Source organism: Pseudophryne corroboree, chromosome 7 (assembly GCF_028390025.1).
Source record: "Pseudophryne corroboree isolate aPseCor3 chromosome 7, aPseCor3.hap2, whole genome shotgun sequence".
NCBI classification, from domain to species: domain Eukaryota; kingdom Metazoa; phylum Chordata; class Amphibia; order Anura; family Myobatrachidae; genus Pseudophryne; species Pseudophryne corroboree.
The window spans coordinates 179,152,416-179,172,134 of NC_086450.1; the positions used below are offsets into that span (position 1 = coordinate 179,152,416).

The 19,719-nt window shown below is 47.8% G+C and overlaps 1 protein-coding gene across 2 annotated transcripts in view; it reads right to left on the reverse strand.

Annotated features, from left to right (window-relative positions):
* Positions 1 to 19,719, reverse strand: part of GLB1L (galactosidase beta 1 like) — a 63,994-nt gene that overhangs the window by 12,731 nt on the left and 31,544 nt on the right. For both annotated transcript variants that reach the window (XM_063933833.1, XM_063933832.1), the window contains 4 exons: positions 6,448 to 6,566; positions 5,102 to 5,176; positions 4,931 to 5,020; positions 4,719 to 4,832 (listed from right to left, as the gene is read on the reverse strand). In XM_063933833.1, the coding sequence (XP_063789903.1) occupies positions 4,719 to 4,832; positions 4,931 to 5,020; positions 5,102 to 5,176; positions 6,448 to 6,566 (398 nt within the window). The remainder of the gene's footprint in view (positions 1 to 4,718; positions 4,833 to 4,930; positions 5,021 to 5,101; positions 5,177 to 6,447; positions 6,567 to 19,719) is intronic.

Here is a 19,719-nt window from a genome sequence, read left to right on the forward strand (position 1 = left end):
GCCGCCAACTCTGACACCCGCCTAGCGGATGCCAAGGCCAATAAAATGACCACTTTCCAAGTAAGGAATTTCAACTCCACCTTAGAGGTTCAAACCAATGTGATTGAAGGAACGTTAACACCACGTTAAGGTCCCAAGGTGCCACCGGAGGCACAAAAGGAGGTTGAATGTGCAACACCCCTTTTACAAAAGTCTGGACCTCAGGAAGTGAGGCCAACTGTTTCTGAAAGAAAATTGAGAATGCAGAAATCTGCACCTTTATGGAGCCTAATTTCAGGCCCGCATCAACTCCATTTTGTAGAAAATGGAGAAAACGTCCAAGGTCAAATTTCTCCACCGGAGCTTTCTTGGACTCGCACCTGGAAATATATTTCCTCCAAATACGGTGATAGTGCTTCGATGTTACACCCTTCCTAGCTAGGATCAGCGTAGGTATGACTTCACCGGGAATACCCTTTTTAGCTAAAATCTGGCGTTCAACTGCCATGCCGTCAAACGTACCCGCTGTAAGTCTTGATAGACGAACGGCCCCTGCTGTAGCAGGTCCTCGCGAAGAGGAAGAGACTAAGGCTCTTCTATTAGTAATGCCCAAAGATCCGGGTACCAAATTCTCCTTGGCCAGTCTGGAACCACAAGGAGTGCTGGAACCTTTGTTCTTTTCAAGATCCTCAGAACCTTTGATATGAGAGGAAGCGGAGGGAATATGTACACCGACGGAAACCCCCATGGCGTCGCCAGTGCATCCACTGCCGTAGCCTGAGGGTCCCTGGACCTGGAACAATACCTCAGAAGTTTCTTGTTGAGGCGAGATGCCATCATGTCTATATGGGGAACCCCCCAAAGACTTGGCATTTGTGGGAAGACCTCTTAATGGAGGCCCCACTCCCCTGGATGGAGATCGTGTCTGCTGAGGAAGTCTGCTTCCCAGTTGTCCACTCCTGGAAGGAACACGGCCGACAGAGCGGCTCTGTGTTTTTCCGCCCAGCGGAGAATCTTTGTGGTTTCTGCCATTGCTGCTCTGCTTTTTGTACCGCCCCGGCGGTTTATGTACGCTACAGCCGTGACATTGTCCGATTGGATTAGGACAGGCAGATTTTGAAGAAGATGTTTCGCTTGTAGAAGGCCGTTGAAAATGGCCCTCAACTCCAGAATGTTTATGTTAAGATGAGTTTCCTGATTTGACCATCTTCCTTGGAAGTTTTCCCCCCGTGTTACTGCTCCCCAACCTCGGAGACTTGCATCTGTGGTTACTAGGTTCCAGTCCTGGATCCCGAATCTGCGTCCCTCCAAGAGGTGAGAGCTTTGGAGCCACCACAGTAGTGATATTCTGGTGTGTGGAAACAGAACTATTCTCCGGTGCATATGAAGGTGAGACCCTGTCCACTTGTCCACTTGTCCAACAGGTCCCACTGAAATACTCTGGCATGGAACCTCCCAAACTGGAGGGCCTCGTATGCCGCCACCATTTTCCCCAGCAACCGAATGCATTGATGGATAGAGACCGTTGCTGGTTTCAGGATGAGTTTTACCAAACTCTGAATTTCCAGAGCTTTCTTCACGGGAAGGAACACTCGCTGCTAGTCAGTGTCCAGTATCATACCAGAGAACGCCAACCGCGTCGTCGGGACCAACTGTGATTTTGGCAAGTTTAGGAGCCAACCATGCTGTTGAAGGATCGCCAGGGACAGTGAAATGTCCTGTAGCAACCGGTCCTGGGATCTCGCTTTTATCAGGAGATCGTCCAAGTACGGGATAATTGTGACTCCTTGCTTGCGAAGGAGAACCATCATTTCCACCATCACTTTGGTGAAAATCCTCGGAGCCGTGGACAGGCCAAACGGCAACGTCTGAAATTGGTAATGAGAGTCCTGGATTGCAAATCTCAGGTAACTTTGATGAGGGGGATAGATGGGGACATGTAGGTATGCATCCTTTATGTCCAATGACACCATAAATTCTCCCTCCTCTAGACTGGAGATCACCGCTCTGAGAGACTCCATCTCGAATTTGAATTTCTTCAGGTAGAAATTGAGAGATTTTAGATTTAGGATAGATCTGACCGAGCCATCTGGCTTCGGTACCACAAACAGGCTTGAATAAAACCCCTCCCCCTGTTGTGCCAGGGGGACCGGGACCACCACCTGATTGTGACACAATTTTTGTATCGCTCCACAGACGAGAGCCCTGTCTGTAACGAAACTGGTAAGGTTGATTTGAAAAACCGGCGAGGGGGAACGTCTTGAAACTCCAGTTTGTACCCTTGCGACACAATTTGCAAAACCCAAGGGTCGAGGCCTGAGCAAGCCCAGACCTGACTGAAGAGCTTTAGACGTGCCCCCACCGGCGTGGTCTCCTGTTGAGGAGATCCGGCGTCATGCGGTGGAAATGGCAGAAGCCAGGGAGGACTTCTGCTCCTGGGAACCCGAGGAGGCGGGTGTTCTCTTACCTCTTCCCCTACCTCTGGTAGCAAGGAAGGAATTACCACGGCCCCTCCTATGTTTATTGGGCCGAAAGGACTGCATTTGATAGTGGGGTGTCTTCTTTTGTTGCGTAGGAACATAAGGCAGAAAAGACGACTTACCCACAGTGGCCGTAGACACCAGATCAGTCAGGCCATCCCCAAATAGCTCACCACCTTTGTATGGAAGAGACTCCATATTTCTCTTGGAGTCAGCATCAGCATTCCACTGGTGAGTCTAAAGCGCTCGCCTAGCTGCTACCGACATAGCATTGGCTTTAGCACACAAAAGGCCAGAATCTCTTGCGTCTCTGATATAACTCAGCGTCACTAGGATGCTATCCTTATCAAGCGTATCTAAGTCAGAAGATAAACTGTCTGCCCTCTTTTCAATAGCGCTACTTACCCACGCTGAGGCAATGATAGGCCTTAGCTGTGTACCTGTGGTTGTGTAAATAGCTTTTAAGGTAGCCTCCTGCTTCCGATCGGCCGGTTCTTTAAGGGCCGTCGACTGAGAGGCCTAGAGAGCTACCTGTTTAGATAAGCGCGATAGGGCTTTGTCTACTGTGGGGGCAGTCTCCCATTTTTCCCTATCAGCAAGGGGAAAGGGGTACGCCACCATGATCCGTTTAGGAACCTGAAATTTCTTATCAGGGCATTCCCAGATTTTATCAAAGAGAGCGTTCAGTTCAAAAGAAGGCGGGAATGTAACGGACCGCTTCTTTTCTTTATACATAAGGAACCCTGTTTCAGGAGTAATAGGGTCCTCTGTGACATGTAAAATGTCCTTCACTGCAACAATCATATACTGAATACTCTTTGCTAATTTTGGATCTAATCCAGAATCAGCATAGTCGACATCGGTATCAGAGTCCGTGTCGGTGCCTGTGTCAACTAACTGGTCACTACCACGTTTGTGCGACCCTGAGGGGTCTTGGACCTGCAATAAAGCGTCCTCCACAGATCTCTTCCACGCTAGGATTTGAGATTCCGTCTGTTCAAACTTATGATTAAGAAGGGAGACATTAGCATTCAAAGTAGTCAACCAATCAGCCGTCGGCGGTGCCGACAGGGCCACCCCCATAATACTTGGTGTCCCTAACATATTATCCCCCTGAGAGGAATAATCTGCCTCAGACATGTCGCCTATAGGGGACAGATACACAAACATAAGCCTGTAGGGAACATAGAGGGAAATAGCCAGCTCACACCCCAGCGCTAAATCACAGGTCTGTAAACACCCTTGAGTGCCTCAGAGCTGCCGCGCTTTTATATATATTAATAAATGTGCCCCCCCCCTTGTTTTTTAGCCCCCTGGTACTTGCTGAGCAGGAGAAAGGACCAGCGTGGCTGCGGCTTGAGGAGGGAGGAAATGGCACAAAGTATAGTGAGCAGTGAGGACGAAGCCCCGCCCCTGTAATGGCGCGCTACTGTCCCGCTTTATTTAATAATTTATTTATCCTGGCGGGGGTTAGGACAGTGCCCCAGGCACTGAATGTCTCCTCTGGCCAATATAGGGAGGTATATGCTCCCCAGGGCGCCCCCCCCAGCGCCCTGCACCCAGCGGTGGTGTCTGTGTGGGAGCATAGCGCGCACTGTGCTTTCCTCGCTGTGCGGTACCTCCGAATGCCGTCAGTGTGAAGAGATGTCTTCTTTCTTCTTCTACTCACCTGTCTTCTGATTTCTGGCTCTGAAAGGGGGTGACAGCAGGCTGTGGCAGCGAGCATCCGAGCGTACCCGTCGTTCATCTCCCTTCAGGTGCAGGAGGCATCCAGTCAGCAGAAGCAGAGCCCTGGAACTCATCAGAAGTGGGTCTAACTTCTCTCCCCTAAGTCCCACGAAGCAGGGAGACTGTTGCCAGCAGCCTCCCTGAAAATAAAAAACCTAACATAAGTCTTTTCAGAGAAACTCAGTAGAGCTCCCCCTGAGTGCATCCAGTCTCCTGGGCACATTTCTAAAACCGAGTCTGGGGAGGGATATAGAGGGAGGAGCCAGGTCACGCCCCTTTGAAAGTCTTAAAGTGCCCATGTCTCCTGCGGATCCCGTCTATACCCCTTGGTTCTTTTGGTGTCCCCAGCATCCTCTAGGACGAAATAGAAATGGGGCCTACATGCCCATTTCCTAAAACACTGGCTGTGCCCTCCCCAAAGGGCCACAGGATGTCAATCAAGCTGTAGCTTAAGGGACACTGACTGTCATCACGGAAAATAATCTGTACATGCGCAGTACAGATCTACAACCATCAGTGAATATACCTTACCCCATTAACTGAAACATAGCCACGGTCATGGATGCCATTTACTTGTGATGAAAGAGGAGCGCAGAATGTGATGTCCAAGGGAAGGTGGGTCCGGTATAGCATAAACCCAAAATACTAAGAGAAAACAATGAGACAAACTAGTTCAATTAAACTTGTACTAAAGCAATGCACTGTTATATACACAGCACATTCATACAGTAGCTAGACATTACCTGTTTGGCATCCTCAAAGGTGATTGGGTAATCAGTCACAAAGGGGGCTCCTGATGACACAATGTCCAATAGATCCACTAGAGCCCCAACCTGAGTGTGTAGGGGGAAGATAAAGTGTGTGACGCCATGTTGTAATTAGACAGCCATTCTTTTAAAACAAAAAATACTCACCTTTTGCAGAGTGATTAAACCATAGTAAAATTTTGTGGAGGGGGGAGGGATGGGCCCAAATGGCACTGGTTGGAACTGTAGGTTTAAAAAAAACACAGTATAAAACATTCTAATTTGCATATACTAGAGATGTTTTTTTTTATCTTTATTCATGCATTAGTGTTGCCCTATAATACAGAGAAGACCAATCCATACGGGATCGGTATGAAATACCTCCAATCAAAATCCCGACGTTCAAGATCCCGACACCAATTGACTGATGGTCAAAATCCCGACATGGACAAAATACCGACATTTAAAATACCGACAAGGTCAAAATACAGACATGTAAAATGCCGACAGGTCAAAATACCGACATACGTTTTTTTGTTTTTTTGCGTGTATGTCGACATAAGTCAACATGGACACCATATAAAGTGTACCGCGTCCCCTCGCATGGCTCGCTGCGCTCGCCATGCTTCGGGCAGGGTGCCTCGCTGCGCTCGGCACACTATTATATTCCCCCTCCAGGTCCACTGGGATGGTAAAGTATGAACAAGTCTGTTTCAATGAAAAAAATCATGAAAAACTCATGTCGGTATTTTGACCTGTCGGCATTTTACATGTCGGTATTTTAAATGTCGGTATTTTGTCCATGTCGGGATTTTGACCTTGTCGGGATTTTGACCATCGGTCAATTGGCGTCGGGATTTTGATTGGAGGTAAACTGACTGCATCCCTTCCATACACCTAATTATTGTAATCATTGTTCTTTCTTACTATATTCTACTACATTTGGCATCAAGTGTAACCTAGTTGATTGTAAGATTATTTGGGTATGGCATGGTCATATTTTTCCTTCTGTTTAAGGTCTTGTATTTTTATCATTATTCCCTCAATGTAAAGCAACACTGATGCGTTATATTTTTAAAAACTAATAATAATCCCTAACAAACATGCATAATTAATGTCTCATTAACTAGTTTGCTGTATTCTTTAACTTTCTAAGCTGTAAAATGCCCATAACTCAGACTGATTGGTTGCTAGGTTACAACACTTATTTTGTGCATCAATTCTCATAAATATTCCCAATTAATTATTAATGAGATTAGCTATGGTTTACATTAACGGACACAATTTTTTAAGGAAAATTAAAAAAAAATAAAGCAGTTTATTAATGTGCAGATTAGAAGTAATGCACAGCAATTACATTGTACTATTACTAATTACATAATCATCATCATCATATGTAAGGTACCATAAAACTCTTTAATGCTAGACACTGTGCAATGACAGGAAAAGTCTCTTCCTATGGGTTACTATACATTTGCAGAGGTTATAGGGGCACTATGCAAAAGTAGTGTCACCTTGCTAATCACAGATCGTATCTCTAGTAATTTATCTGTTGGGTCCCCCGCTTCGGTAAGAGGAGCGTCATAATCATAGCTTGTTGTGATTGGCTGGTATATTTTCGAAAAGTCTGCCCCTGTGAATAAAAAGGATTACAGGTACTATGGTTTTACCAGCTGCCTTAATACTACACTGTTCCATAACTTACAAGAGATACCGTTACACAATATATTGCTTTGTTGTTCTAGTGTTCTTCTGTGCTTTTAAATCCTGTCATTAAACACAATTTAGCATTTCTGTTTCTATGGGATATGACATAGAGCTACTCAATGCAGAGAGCACAGCAGAGATATGTCTTCACACGGAAAGACTGAAAGATAAAATCGGTCACTTTCAGCTCCCTGCTCCTGACTCAATGATCTAGAACAGTGGTTCTCAAACTCGGTCCTCAGGACCCCACACAGTGCATGTTTTGCAGGTAACCCAGCAGGTGCACAGGTGTATTAATTACTCACAGACATTTTAAAAGGTCCACAGGTGGAGCTAATTATTTCACTTGTGATTCTGTGAGGAGACCTGCAAAACATGCACCGTGTGGGGTCCTGAGGACCGAGTTTGAGAACCTGTGATCTAGAGCAGTGGTTCTCAAACTCGGTCCTCAGGACCACACACGGTTCATGTTTTCCATGTCACCCAGCAGGTGCACTGCGTATCACCAACTGTCACATTTTAAAAAATCTACAGGTGACCTGCAAAACATGAACCGTGTGGGGTCCTGAGGACCGAGTTTGAGAACCTGTGACCTAGAGTGTACACATGGAAAGATCTAGACAAATCTTTCAGTCTTTCAAAGATCTTGCCTAGATGTTTTTTGGCTCCAAATTTAAATATTTTCTTAGTGGCTAGATGACATAATTTAGCCAAAATCGTTAATACATGAACGATCTAGTCAAAACTGACCTTGCTGCACAGTCTAAGAACGATTTTGTTGTTTACCCGTGGGAGCAACCTATCTAGCCAAAATAGTTGGCTAGATTGTCCCATGTGTACAGGGCCTGATTAAGCCCTCGGGGGGGCCAGGGCACCGAAGACAGGAGGGCCCCCCTCCTGCCGACCACTAGCACGCGCTGCTCACCTCCCCGGGTCACAGTCAACGGGAGCCGCGCTGCAGCAGGGAGAGAAGACACCAGGCTGCTGGGGGAGGAGGGATCCACGCTGCTGGGGAAGGGGCTGTGCATGCAGCTTCCTCCCACCTTCTCTCGATCAGCACGGTCGGGGACTGAGTCAAGCAATCTCCAGCCTTCACTGCTGCCAGGAGAGATGCTGCTGGCGGCAGAGGCTGGAAAGTGGTGCAGAACTCCGGCCGGGGGGCCCCTTAAGTCAGAGGGCCCGGGGTACTGACACCCTGGGCACCCCCTTAATCCTATATGGGAATGGTTTTAGCGAATGAGCTTCCAGTGGCCAATAAGAGTTATTTATTAACTGGAGATGGACTTGCAGATAAAATAATTACTGTAATGTCTGATTTCTCCTACGTCCTAGAGGATGCTGGGGACTCCGTAAGGACCATGGGGTATAGACGGGAACCGCAGGAGACATGGGCACACTATAAGACTTTGAATGGGTGTGAACTGGTTCCTCCCTCTATGCCCCTCCTCCAGACCTCAGTTAGATTCTGTGCCCAGGAGTGACTGGACACACACTAGGGGAGCTCTACTGAGTTTCTCTAAAGACTTTATTGTTAGGTTTTTTATTTTCAGGGAGACCTGCTGGCTACAGGCTCCCTGCATCGTGGGATTGAGGGGAGAGAAGTCAGACCTACTTCTCAGTTCAAGGGCTCTGCTTCTTAGGCTACTGGACACCATTAGCTCCAGAGGGTTCGATCACTTGGTGCGCCTAGCTGCTTGTTCACGGAGCCGCGCCGTCACCCCCCTCACAGAAGCCAGAAGAAAGAAGCCGGGTGAGTATTAGAAGAACAGAAGGCTTCAGACGGCAGAAGACTTCAGTAACGGAGGTACAGCACAGCGGTAGCGCTGCGCTCCATGCTCCCACACACCAACGGCACTCACAGGGTGCAGGGCGCTGGGGGGGAGCGCCCTGGGCAGCAGTTACTGAGGGTCTATTTTACACTGGCAAGAAAGCATATTCGGTGCCCGGGCACCGTGTACAATACCCCCGCCAGTATAACAGCAGCGGTCGCGCTGCGCACCATTGGTCCCACGCACCAACGGTTTTACATGGGTGCAGGGCGCAGGGGGGGGGGGGCGCCCTGCACAGCAGTATATATATATATATATATATATCAATCGAGTAGGTATACAGTGTGTAGACACTATATACGGTCCCCTGCCTGCATAACAAGTTATATTCATAACGGGGCTGAAGCGCGCCGAAAAGGGGCGGGGCTTCGCCCTCACAACAGCGTTCAGCGCCATTTTCTCTCTGTCCCCGCCAAAAATGTGTACAGTGCAAACGAGGGGGGGCACAGTGTTTTAGGGGTATATGCAATTCCGGGCGAATTGCGGCACTTTTTCGCCCGTTTTTAAATTCGACACAATTCGACCGTCGAATTCCGGCAGGTGGGTGCCGGAATTCAACATATTCAATAAAAAACAGATTCGACAGTCCCGCTGTTGAAAAACGGCCAAATTGACGGATTTTGATTCGATTTTTAAAAATGTTAAAAAAACGGTAAAAAACCCGAAAAAAATTTGCGTGGGGTCCCCCCTCCGAAGCATAACCAGCCTCGGGCTCTTTGAGCCGGTCCTGGTTGCAAAAATACGGAAAAAAAAAAAATGACAGGGGATCCCCCGTATTTTAATAACCAGCACCGGGCTCTGCGCCTGGTCCTGGTGCAAAAAATACGGGGGACAAAAAGAGTAGGGGTCCCCCGTATTTTTTGTACCAGCACCGGGCTCCACTAGCTGGACAGATAATGCCACAGCCGGGGGACACTTTTATACCGCTCCCTGCGGCCGTGGCATTAAATACCCAACTAGTCACCCTGGCCGAGGTACCCAAGGGCCAGGGGTGAAGCCCGAGGCTGTCACCCCCATCAAAGGGCTGCGGATGGGGGGCTGATAGCCATGTGTAAAAATGAAAGAATATTGTTTTTTGCAGAAGAACTACAAGTCCCAGCAAGCCTCCCCCGCAGACTTGGAGAACCACAAGTATCAGCATGCGGGGGGGAAACGGGCCAGCTGGTACCTGTAGTTCTTCTGCAAAAAAAATGCCCAAATAAAAACAGGACACGCACACCGTGAAAATACAACTTTATTTCACACATGCCGACACATACATACTTACCTATGTTGACACGCCGACTGCCACGTCTCCAATGTCGACGAATCCGGGGTACCTGAAAATAAACTTAATACTCACCTAAATCCAATGTCCTGTGATATTTGTAATCCACGTACTTTGCAAAACAAAAAAATGCATTTACCCGATCCACACGGACTGAAAGGGGTCCCATGTTTACACATGGGACCCCTTTCCCCGAATGCAGAGACCCCCCGTGACTGCTGTCACAGAAGGTCCCTTCAGCCAATCAGGGAGCGCCACGTCGTGGCACTCTCCTGATTGGCTGTATGCGCGTCGGAGCTGTCAGACGCGCATCGCACAGCCCCCTCCATTATCTTCAATGGTGGGAACTTTGCGGTCAGCGGTGAGGTCACCCGCGGTCAGCGGCTGACCGCGGGTAACCCCACCGCTGACCGCAAAGTTCCCACCATTGAAACTAATGGAGGTGCTGTGCGATGCGCTGTCTGCCAGCTCAGACGCGCATAGGGAATCAGGAGAGTGCCAGGACGTGGCGCTACCTTATTGGCTGAAGGGACCTTCTGTGACAGGAGTCACAGGGGGTCTCAGCATTCGGAGAAAGGGGTCCCATGTGTAAACATGGGACCCCTTTCAGTCCGTGTGGATCGGGTAAATGCGTTTTTTTTATTTTGACAAGTACGTGGATTACAAATATCACTGGACACTGGATTTAGGGGAGTATAATTTTATTTTCAGGTACACCCCGTGGATTCTACTTGGACAAGTGGACCGAACGTCTTGTCAACATAGGTAAGTATGTGTGTGTGTCGACATGTATGTAATAAAGTTGTACTTTCAAGGTGTGCGTGTCCTGTTTTTATTTGGGTATTTTTTTTGCAGTAGAACTACAGGTACCAGCGGGCCCGTTTCCCCCCGCATGCTGGTACTTGTGGTTCTCCAAGTACCAGCTTGCGGGGGAGGCTTGCTGGGACTTGTAGTTCTGCTGCAAAAAACAATATTCTTTCATTTCACAAAAGGCTATCAGCCTCCCATCCGCAGCCCATGGATGGGGGGGGGGGGGACAGCCTCGGCCTGGCCCTTGGTTGGCTGGAGGGGGGGACCCCTTGATTGAAGGGGTCCCCACTCCTCCAGGGTACCCCGGCCAGGGGTGACTAGTTGGGGTTTTAATGGCACGGCCGCAGGGACCGATATCAAAGTGTCCCCCGGCTGTGGCATTATCTCCCCAGCTAGTGGAGCCCGGTGCTGGTTTCAAAAATACGGGGGACCCCTACGCTTTTTGTCCCCCGGATTTTTGGCACCAGGACCGGACGCAGAGCCCGGTGCTGGTTCTAAAAATACGGGGGATCCCCTGTCATTTTTCCCCCCGTATTTTTACAACCAGGACCGGCTCAAAGAGCCCGAGGCTGGTTATGCTTAGGAGGGGGGACCCCACGCATTTTTTTTTCTGATTTTTAACCCATTTCATAAAAATAAAATAAATATTTTAAAAAATATATAAAAAATACTTGTGCCTCCTAAATAGACAAACCAAGTACCTAATCCTTTCTAATATAAATAGATATGCTATTACCAATAAAAAAAAAACACAAAAAAAAACATGTTTTTAAAAATTTTTATTAGATTCTGCCAGCAAAGTGAGGCGGATTGAAAATGACGAATTTACTGTCTAAAAGCACTGTTGTCGAATTTACAATCTTCAATTGAATATACTTTTGTCGAAATGCCGCATTTGTACCATTGCAGAAATGTCGAATTTGTCAAATGTCGAATTTCAAAAAGTCGAATTTGGAAAGTCCGTTTTTTTAAAGGAAAAGTACTGAATTGCATTGTCGATTTTTTTTTTGGGCGAAAATGTCCCGTTTTTCGACATTTTCGGAAATTTGACCGCAATTGCATATACCTGTTATATTGAGGGAAATATAGCACTATTTTTTAGATAATGGGCATGTAATCATTGTTGTGCATATTTCTCTGTGTGTTCCCTGTCAGATATACCCACTATAGTCCACGTGTCGACATGCGTGAGTGCTCTGTCACAAACAGCTATGGGGATCACTGTCGGCATCGCCGACGCCTGTTGGTACTTGCTACAGTAGATGCAGAGTCAACAGGTCGGTAGTTGTATGCTTGTCAAAAGTAAACACTGTATGGGAGACACAGTAGTATGTGGGTGACCCTGTCGGCACCAACTGTTATTACTGGGTGTAAATTAACATGCTGTAACTGCCTTATACCTGTATATATATTTATATGTATGGTACGGTTCCATGGGCCTGTAGCTCAGGCACAGACATGGTAGTATATGTGGGGGAGTGTTATTAAAATGATTTATGTATACTTCCCTCGGACCCCTCGGGGTCGCAAATATGTTATTTTGCCTGGTTACTACTCCCTGCCATCGACGAATACTAGGTGTTCTGTCGACCATAAGGTTTCCTGTTAGATCCACAATTGGGGCATTCAGTACATGGTCATACACATTCAGAACACATTAATGTCACTAGGGACCCAACGGTTCCGGACAATCCGCTTATATGTATGTTATATATATATATATAAATATAGATAGGATATGTGTGTATTTGTGTATTACATTATGTATATTCATATTATGATTTATAATGAATGCTGACGTAAAAGTATTCCTTCTCGTGCTGGTCGCTCTGTTGATAAAGCTCTAGGTCGGCCGTGATGAGTTGGTCTCAGATCCTCACAAGGACTCCAAATGTTTATTCTTTTCCCGCCGCGGATAGAATATGGTGAAAATCAACTCCTGGTCGACACGGGGCCCTGTCACAAAGGATCGTACACAGGAAGCTAAGTGATATTTTATTTCTATGCTTTAGAGCAGGCATGTCCAAACTGCGGCCCTCCACCTGTTGTGAAACTACATATCCCAGCATGCCCTGACACAGTTTTGCTGTCAGAGAATGCTAAAGCTGTGTCAGGGCATGCTGGGATGTGTAGTTTCTCAACAGCTGGAGGGCCGCAGTTTGGACACGCCTGCTTTAGAGTTATTTGCATTACATGCACATGGGGGAGTGTTTATATTCGGAAAGGCATCCGTTAGAATTACCCTATAGAGAGAGGGGAGGTTTCTTAGGTTGATTCTTCTCTATAACATGGCGGCAGGTTGCTGTGCGACTGCACAAGAAATGCTGAGGCTGACTCCGAGAGATACTGGAATGTTTCCCTGGGACGGTGTACCGCTGTTTGGGGAGGCCTCAGTTCAGTCAATCTCGGCGGATACCACTGGTAAGTCTAACTTCGTGAGTTAGATTCCCTCACAACGGTTGGTGACGCATTCTGTTGTGGGATGCAGTCATTTTAACCGGTTTGATACCGTTCTTTTTTCCCTTTCGGTGCAGATTGTGGAAGGTGAAAAGGTAAGAGTTCTGCAGCCTTGTTAGGTTCGCAGAAGCGGATGTCGTTTTCTGTTTCTACCACATCCACCGCATGTCGCTGGGTCTATCTGGCTGGAGCCCCCTCCGGTGGGAACTCGTCTACTACTCTTCAGTCAGTCCGGGAATGGACTTGGACCTGTGAGTTAATTATAGAATCCAAAGGGGGACATGCTGGAGTTTACAGATGATTCCCCTCACTGATTTTTCTAATAGATCTTACCAATTCCCCTCTGGAAGGTGAGGTAGTATGCGACGCCATACCAGAGTTGCATCAGGTTCAGGACATTGCCCTGCTGTCCCTGTAAAAAAAAAAAAAAAAAAAAGATTTCTACTTACGAAGGGAGTTCCAGCACGTAAAGGTAGAAAAGGGGTTAAATGCGTTTTTCTCCGCATTCAGCTTACCTGGGTTGATATCCAGGATTGTCTTTGCCATTTCACCGGAGTGATGGCAGTATGATGGGTTTCTTTCAATAGTAATAGCCATTGTTATTCTGTACTGAGACGCTCTCCTGATTAAGGCGAGGTCAAGAAACAAGTGGTGCAAATCGTTGTTTCTCTCTGACTGTTCTTCAACATGTTCCCAACGACGCAGATGTCGGAGGTGGGTATCAGAGTAGATTCTGAACGGTTGAGGTTCTGTGTTTTCCTGTGGAAAGAAGTCTGAGGATCCGGAGTCGGATCAGATTTGCAGTGACAATCCATCAATATGTTCCGTTGATGAAGAAGATGGTGCGGCCTAAGAGGCTTTTCGGTGAACAGGTCAAATACCAGAGTGGTTTTCACGGGCCAGTTGGAAATGTGGTCCGGGTCTCACCTGCACATGCGCCAGAATATAATCCTAATGGCCAGGATATCGCTCCTGTGGTCTCAGTTCTCACCTCCTAGAGGGACGAAGGTTCGGAATCCAGGTGGATATCCTGGTGTCCATGCATGCAGATCTCCGAGACTGGGGATCAGTCCTTGCAAGGGAAGTATTTCCAGAGGAAAAGGTCAAGCTGGGAAGCTTGTGTGCAATAAGCTTTCTTGAATTAAGAGCTATTTTCAGGGAATATATGCTTAGTGATCTGCCCGTGTTAATTCTGTCGGACGACTTGGCAGCAGTGGTGTAAGTAAGCCGCTAGGGCGGAACAAGGAGCAAAGCGGCAATGGCAGATGCCGTAAAAGTTTTCAGCTGGGTGGAAAGACTGGTAACCGCTATATTAGCAGTCTTCGTTCCGGATGTGAACGACGGAGAAATAGATTCCTCTGCAGATGCGATCTCCATCCGGGAGATATACAGTCGTCATCGAGAAGTTTCACTGAAGCGACAAGTCTTTGAGGAGTGCCTCAATTGGACATGTTGGCGTCTCGCCTCAACGAGAGATCTCAGGGATATTGTTCCAGGTCAGGGGACACTCAAGCTATAGCAGTGGACGTCCTCGGGACACCTTGGGTGTTTTCAGTCGGTTTATGTGTCCCCTCCGTTTTCTCTCTTCTGAAGGTGATAAACGTAAGACGAACAAAGGTTCAGGCGATCCTCATTGTTCCGGTCTAAACATGGAGGGCTTGGTATCCAGTTCTTCAAGATTTACTCATAGAAGATCCCTGGCCTCTTCCTCTACGTGAGGAACTGTTACAGCAATATCCGGGCGTGTATCAAGACTTACCGCGGCTGCGTTTGACGGCGTGGCGGTTGAACGCCATATCCTAGCCAGAAAGGGTATTCCCAGTGAAGTCATTTCCACTTTTCTTCAGGCTAGAACAGAAGTAACGGCAAAGCCTTACCACCGTGTTTGGAGAAAATATGTGTCTTGGTGTGAATCCAAGAAGGCTACTACGGAAGCTTCAGCTCGGTCGTTCTTCTCCATTCAAGTGCGGTTTTGGCCTTATAAATTTTCTTTCAAGAAAGAATTGGCGACCTTTCCGGAAGTTCGGACCTTCGTGGAAGGAGTACTGCACATCCAACCTCCATTTGTGCCCCCATTGGCACCGTGGGACCTTGACGTGGTGTTGAGTTTTCTTGTGTCACAATGATTGGAACCTTTTTTGAAAGGTTGTGTTAAAATTTCTCTCTTGGAGAGTGGTCATGTCTTTGGCTTTGGCGTCCGCGAGGCGGGTGTCAGAAGTAGCGGCTGGGTCTCACAAGAGCCCCTGTTTGATCTTCCAGGTGGATAGAGCGAAATTGAGAACTCGGATAATAGTTCTGCCAAAAGTGGTTTAGGTGTTTCGCAGAAACCAGCCTATTTGATGCCTGTGGTTACTTAAGCATTGGCTGATTCAAGGTCTCTCGATGTAGTCAGGGCTTTGAATATTTATGTCGCCAATTTGGCTCAGATTGGGGAAACAGAGGCTCTGTTTGTCCGGTATGCTCCCAGCGTGATTGGGGCGCCTGCGTCTCTGCAGTCGGTTACACGCTAGATCTGTGATCCGATTCGGCGTGCTCGTTCTACGGCTGGATTGCCGTTACCGAATTTGGTGGTGACCCATTCTTCTAGGAAGGTGGGCTATTCTTGGGCGGATGCCTGAGGAGTCTCGGCGGTTCAACTTTGCCGAGCGGATACTTGGTCAGGTTCAAACACTTTTGCTAAGCTCTACAAGTTTGATACCCTGGCTGATGGAGACCTCATGTTGCTCAATCGGTGCTGCAGAGTCGTCCGCACTCTACAGCCCGGTCTGGAGCTTTGGTATAAACCCCATGGTCCTTACGGAGTCCCCAGCATCCTCTAGGACGTAGGAGAAAATAAGAATTTACTTACCGATAATTCTATTTCTCGGAGTCCGTAGTGGATGCTGGGGTTCCTGAAAGGATCATGGGGAATAGCGGCTCCGCAGGAGACAGGGCACAAAAAGTAAAGCTTTACGATCAGGTGGTGTGTACTGGCTCCTCCCCCTATGACCCTCCTCCAAGCCTCAGTTAGGTACTGTGCCCGGACGAGCGTACACAATAAGGAAGGATTTTGAATCCCGGGTAAGACTCATACCAGCCACACCAATCACACTGTACAACCTGTGATCTGAACCCAGTTAACAGTATGATAACAGCGGAGCCTCTGAAAAGATGGCTCACAACAATAATAACCCGATTTTTGTAACTATGTACAAGTATTGCAGACAATCCGCACTTGGGATGGGCGCCCAGCATCCACTACGGACTCCGAGAAATAGAATTATCGGTAAGTAAATTCTTATTTTCTCTATCGTCCTAGTGGATGCTGGGGTTCCTGAAAGGACCATGGGGATAATACCAAAGCTCCCAAACGGGCGGGAGAGTGCGGATGACTCTGCAGCACCGAATGAGAGAACTCCAGGTCCTCCTTAGCCAGGGTATCAAATTTGTAGGATTTTACAAACGTGTTTGCCCCTGACTAAATAACCGCTCGGCAAAGTTGTAAAGCCGAGACCCCTCGGGCAGCCGCCCAAGATGAGCCCACCTTCCTTGTGGAATGGGCATTTACATATTTTGGCTGTGGCAGGCCTGCCACAGAATGTGCAAGCTGAATTGTATTACACATCCAACTAGCAATAGTCTGCTTAGAAGCAAGAGCACCCAGTTTGTTGGGTGCATACAGGATAACAGCAAGTCAGTTTTCCTGACTCCAGCCGTCCTGGAACATATTTTCAGGGCCCTGACAACATCTAGCAACTTGGAGTCCTCCAAGTCCCTAGTAGGTGCAAGGCACCACAATAAGCTGGTTCAGGTGAAACACTGACACCACCTTAGGGAGAGAACTGGGGACGAGTCCGCAGCTCTGCCCTGTCCGAATGGACAAACAGATATGGGCTTTTTTGAGAAAAAACCACCAATTTGACACTCGCCTGGTCCAGGCCAGGGCCAAGAGCATGGTCACTTTTCATGTGAGATGCTTCAAATCCACAGATTTGACTGGTTTTAAACCAATGTGATTTGAGGAATCCCAGAACTACGTTGAGATCCCACAGTGCCACTGGAGGCACAAAAGGGGGTTGTATATGCAATACTCCCTTGACAAACTTCTGGACTTCAGGAACTGAAACCAATTCTTTCTGGAAGAAAATCGACAGGGCCGAAATTTGAACCTTAATGGACCCCAATTTGCGGCCCATAGACACTCCTGTTTGCAGGAAATGCAGGAAACGACCGAGTTGAAATTTCTTTGTGGGGCCATCCTGGCCTCACACCACGCAACATATTTTCGCCACATGTGGTGATAATGTTGTGCGGTCACCTCCTTTCTGGCTTTGACCAGGGTAGGAATGACCTCTTCCGGAATGCCTTTTTTCCTTAGGATCCGGCGTTCCACCGCCATGCCGACAAACGCAGCTGCGGTAAGTCCTGGAACAGACATGGTACTTGCTGAAGCAAATCCCTTCTTAGCAGCAGAGGCCATAAGACCTCTGTAAGCATCTCTTGAAGTTCCGGGTACCAAGTCCTTCTTGGCCAATCCGGAGCCATGAGTATAGTTCTTACTCCTCTACGTCTTATAATTCTCAGCACCTTAGGTATGAGAAGCAGAGGAGGGAACACATACACCGACTGGTACACCCACGGTGTTACCAGAACGTCCACAGCTATTGCCTGAGGGTCTCTTGACCTGGCGCAATACCTGTCCCGTTTTTTGTTCAGACGGGACGCCATCATGTCCACCTTTGGTATTTCCCAACGGTTTACAATCATGTGGAAAAAACTTCCCGATGAAGTTTCCACTCTCCCGGGTGGAGGTCGTGCCTGTTGAGGAAGTCTGCTTCCCAGTTTCCATTCCCGGGATGAAACACTGCTGACAGTGCTATCACATGATTTTCCGCCCAGCGAAAAGTCCTTGCAGTTTTTGCCATTGCCCTCCTGCTTCTTGTGTCGCCCTGTCTGTTTACGTGGGCGACTGCCGTGATGTTTTTCCCACTGGATCAATACCGGCTGACCTTGAAGCAGAGGTCTTGCTAAGCTTAGAGCATTATAAATTTACCCTTAGCTCCAGTATATTTATGTGGAGAAAAGTCTCCAGACTTGATCACACTCCCTGGAAATTTTTTCCTTGTGTGACTGCTCCCCAGCCTCTCGGGCTGGCCTCCGTGGTCACCAGCATCCAATCCTGAATGCCGAATCTGCGGCCCTCTAGAAGATGAGCACTCTATAACCACCACAGGAGAGACACCCTTGTCCTTGGATATAGGGTTATCCGCTGATGCATCTGAAGATGCGATCCGGACCATTTGTCCAGCAGATCCCACTGAAAAGTTCTTGCGTGAAATCTGCCGAATGGAATTGCTTCGTAGGAAGCCACCATTTTTACCAGGACCCTTGTGCAATGATGCACTGTTTTTAGGAGGTTCCTGACTAGCTCGGATAACTCCCTGGCTTTCTCTTCCGGGAGAAACACCTTTTTCTGGACTGTGTCCAGAATCATCCCTAGGCACAGCAGACGTGTCGTCGGGATCAGCTGCGATTTTGGAATATTTAGAATCCACCCGTGCTGTTGTAGCAGTATCCGAGATAGTGCTACTCCGACCTCCAACTGTTCCCTGGACTATGCCCTTATCAGGAGATCGTCCAAGTAAGGGATAATTAAGACGCCTTTTCTTCGAAGAAGAATCATCATTTCGGCCATTACCTTGGTAAAGACCCGGGGTGCCGTGGACAATCCAAACGGCAGCGTCTGAAACTGATAGTGACAGTTCTGCACCACGAACCTGAGGTACCCTTAGTGAGAAGGGCAAATTTGGGACATAGAGGTAAGCATCCCTGATGTCCCGGGACACTATATAGTCCCCTTCTTCCTGGTTCGTTATCACTGCTCTGAGTGACTCCATCTTGATTTGAACCTTTGTAAGTGTTCAAAAATTTTTTAGAATAAGTCTCACCTAGCCTTCTGGCTTCAGTACCACAATATAGTGTGGAATAATACCCCTTTTCTTGTAGTAGGAGAGATAATTTAATTATCACCTGCTGGGAATACAGCTTGTGAATTTTTTTCCCAAACTGCCTCCTTGTCGGAGGGAGACCTTGGTAAAGCAGACTTCAGGAGCCTGCGAAGGGGAAACGTCTCGACATTCCAATCTGTACCCCTGGGATACTACTTGTAGGATCCAGGGGTCCTGTACGGTCTCAGCGCCATGCTGAGAACTTGTCAGAAGCGGTGGAACGCTTCTGTTCCTGGGAATGGGCTGCCTGCTGCAGTCTTCTTCCCTTTCCTCTATCCCTGGGCAGATATGATCTTATAGGGACGAAAGGACTGAGGCTGAAAAGACGGTGTCTTTTTCTGCAGAGATGTGACTTAGGGTAAAAACGGTGGATTTTCCAGCAGTTGCCGTGGCCACCAGGTCCGATGGACCGGCAGATATGGACATCGCATTTACTCTTGATGCCAGAGTGCAAATATCCCTCTGTGCATCTCGCATATATAGAAATGCATCCTTTAAATGCTCTATAGTCAATAAAATACTGTCCCTGTCAAGGGTATCAATATTTTTAGTCAGGGAATCCGACCAAGCCACCCCAGCTCTGCACATCCAGGCTGAGGCGATCGCTGGTCGCAGTATAACACCAGTATGTGTGTATATACTTTTTATGATATTTTTCCAGCCTCCTGTCAGCTGGTCCTTGAGGACGGCCCTATCTATAGACGGTACCGCCACTTGTTTTGATAAGCG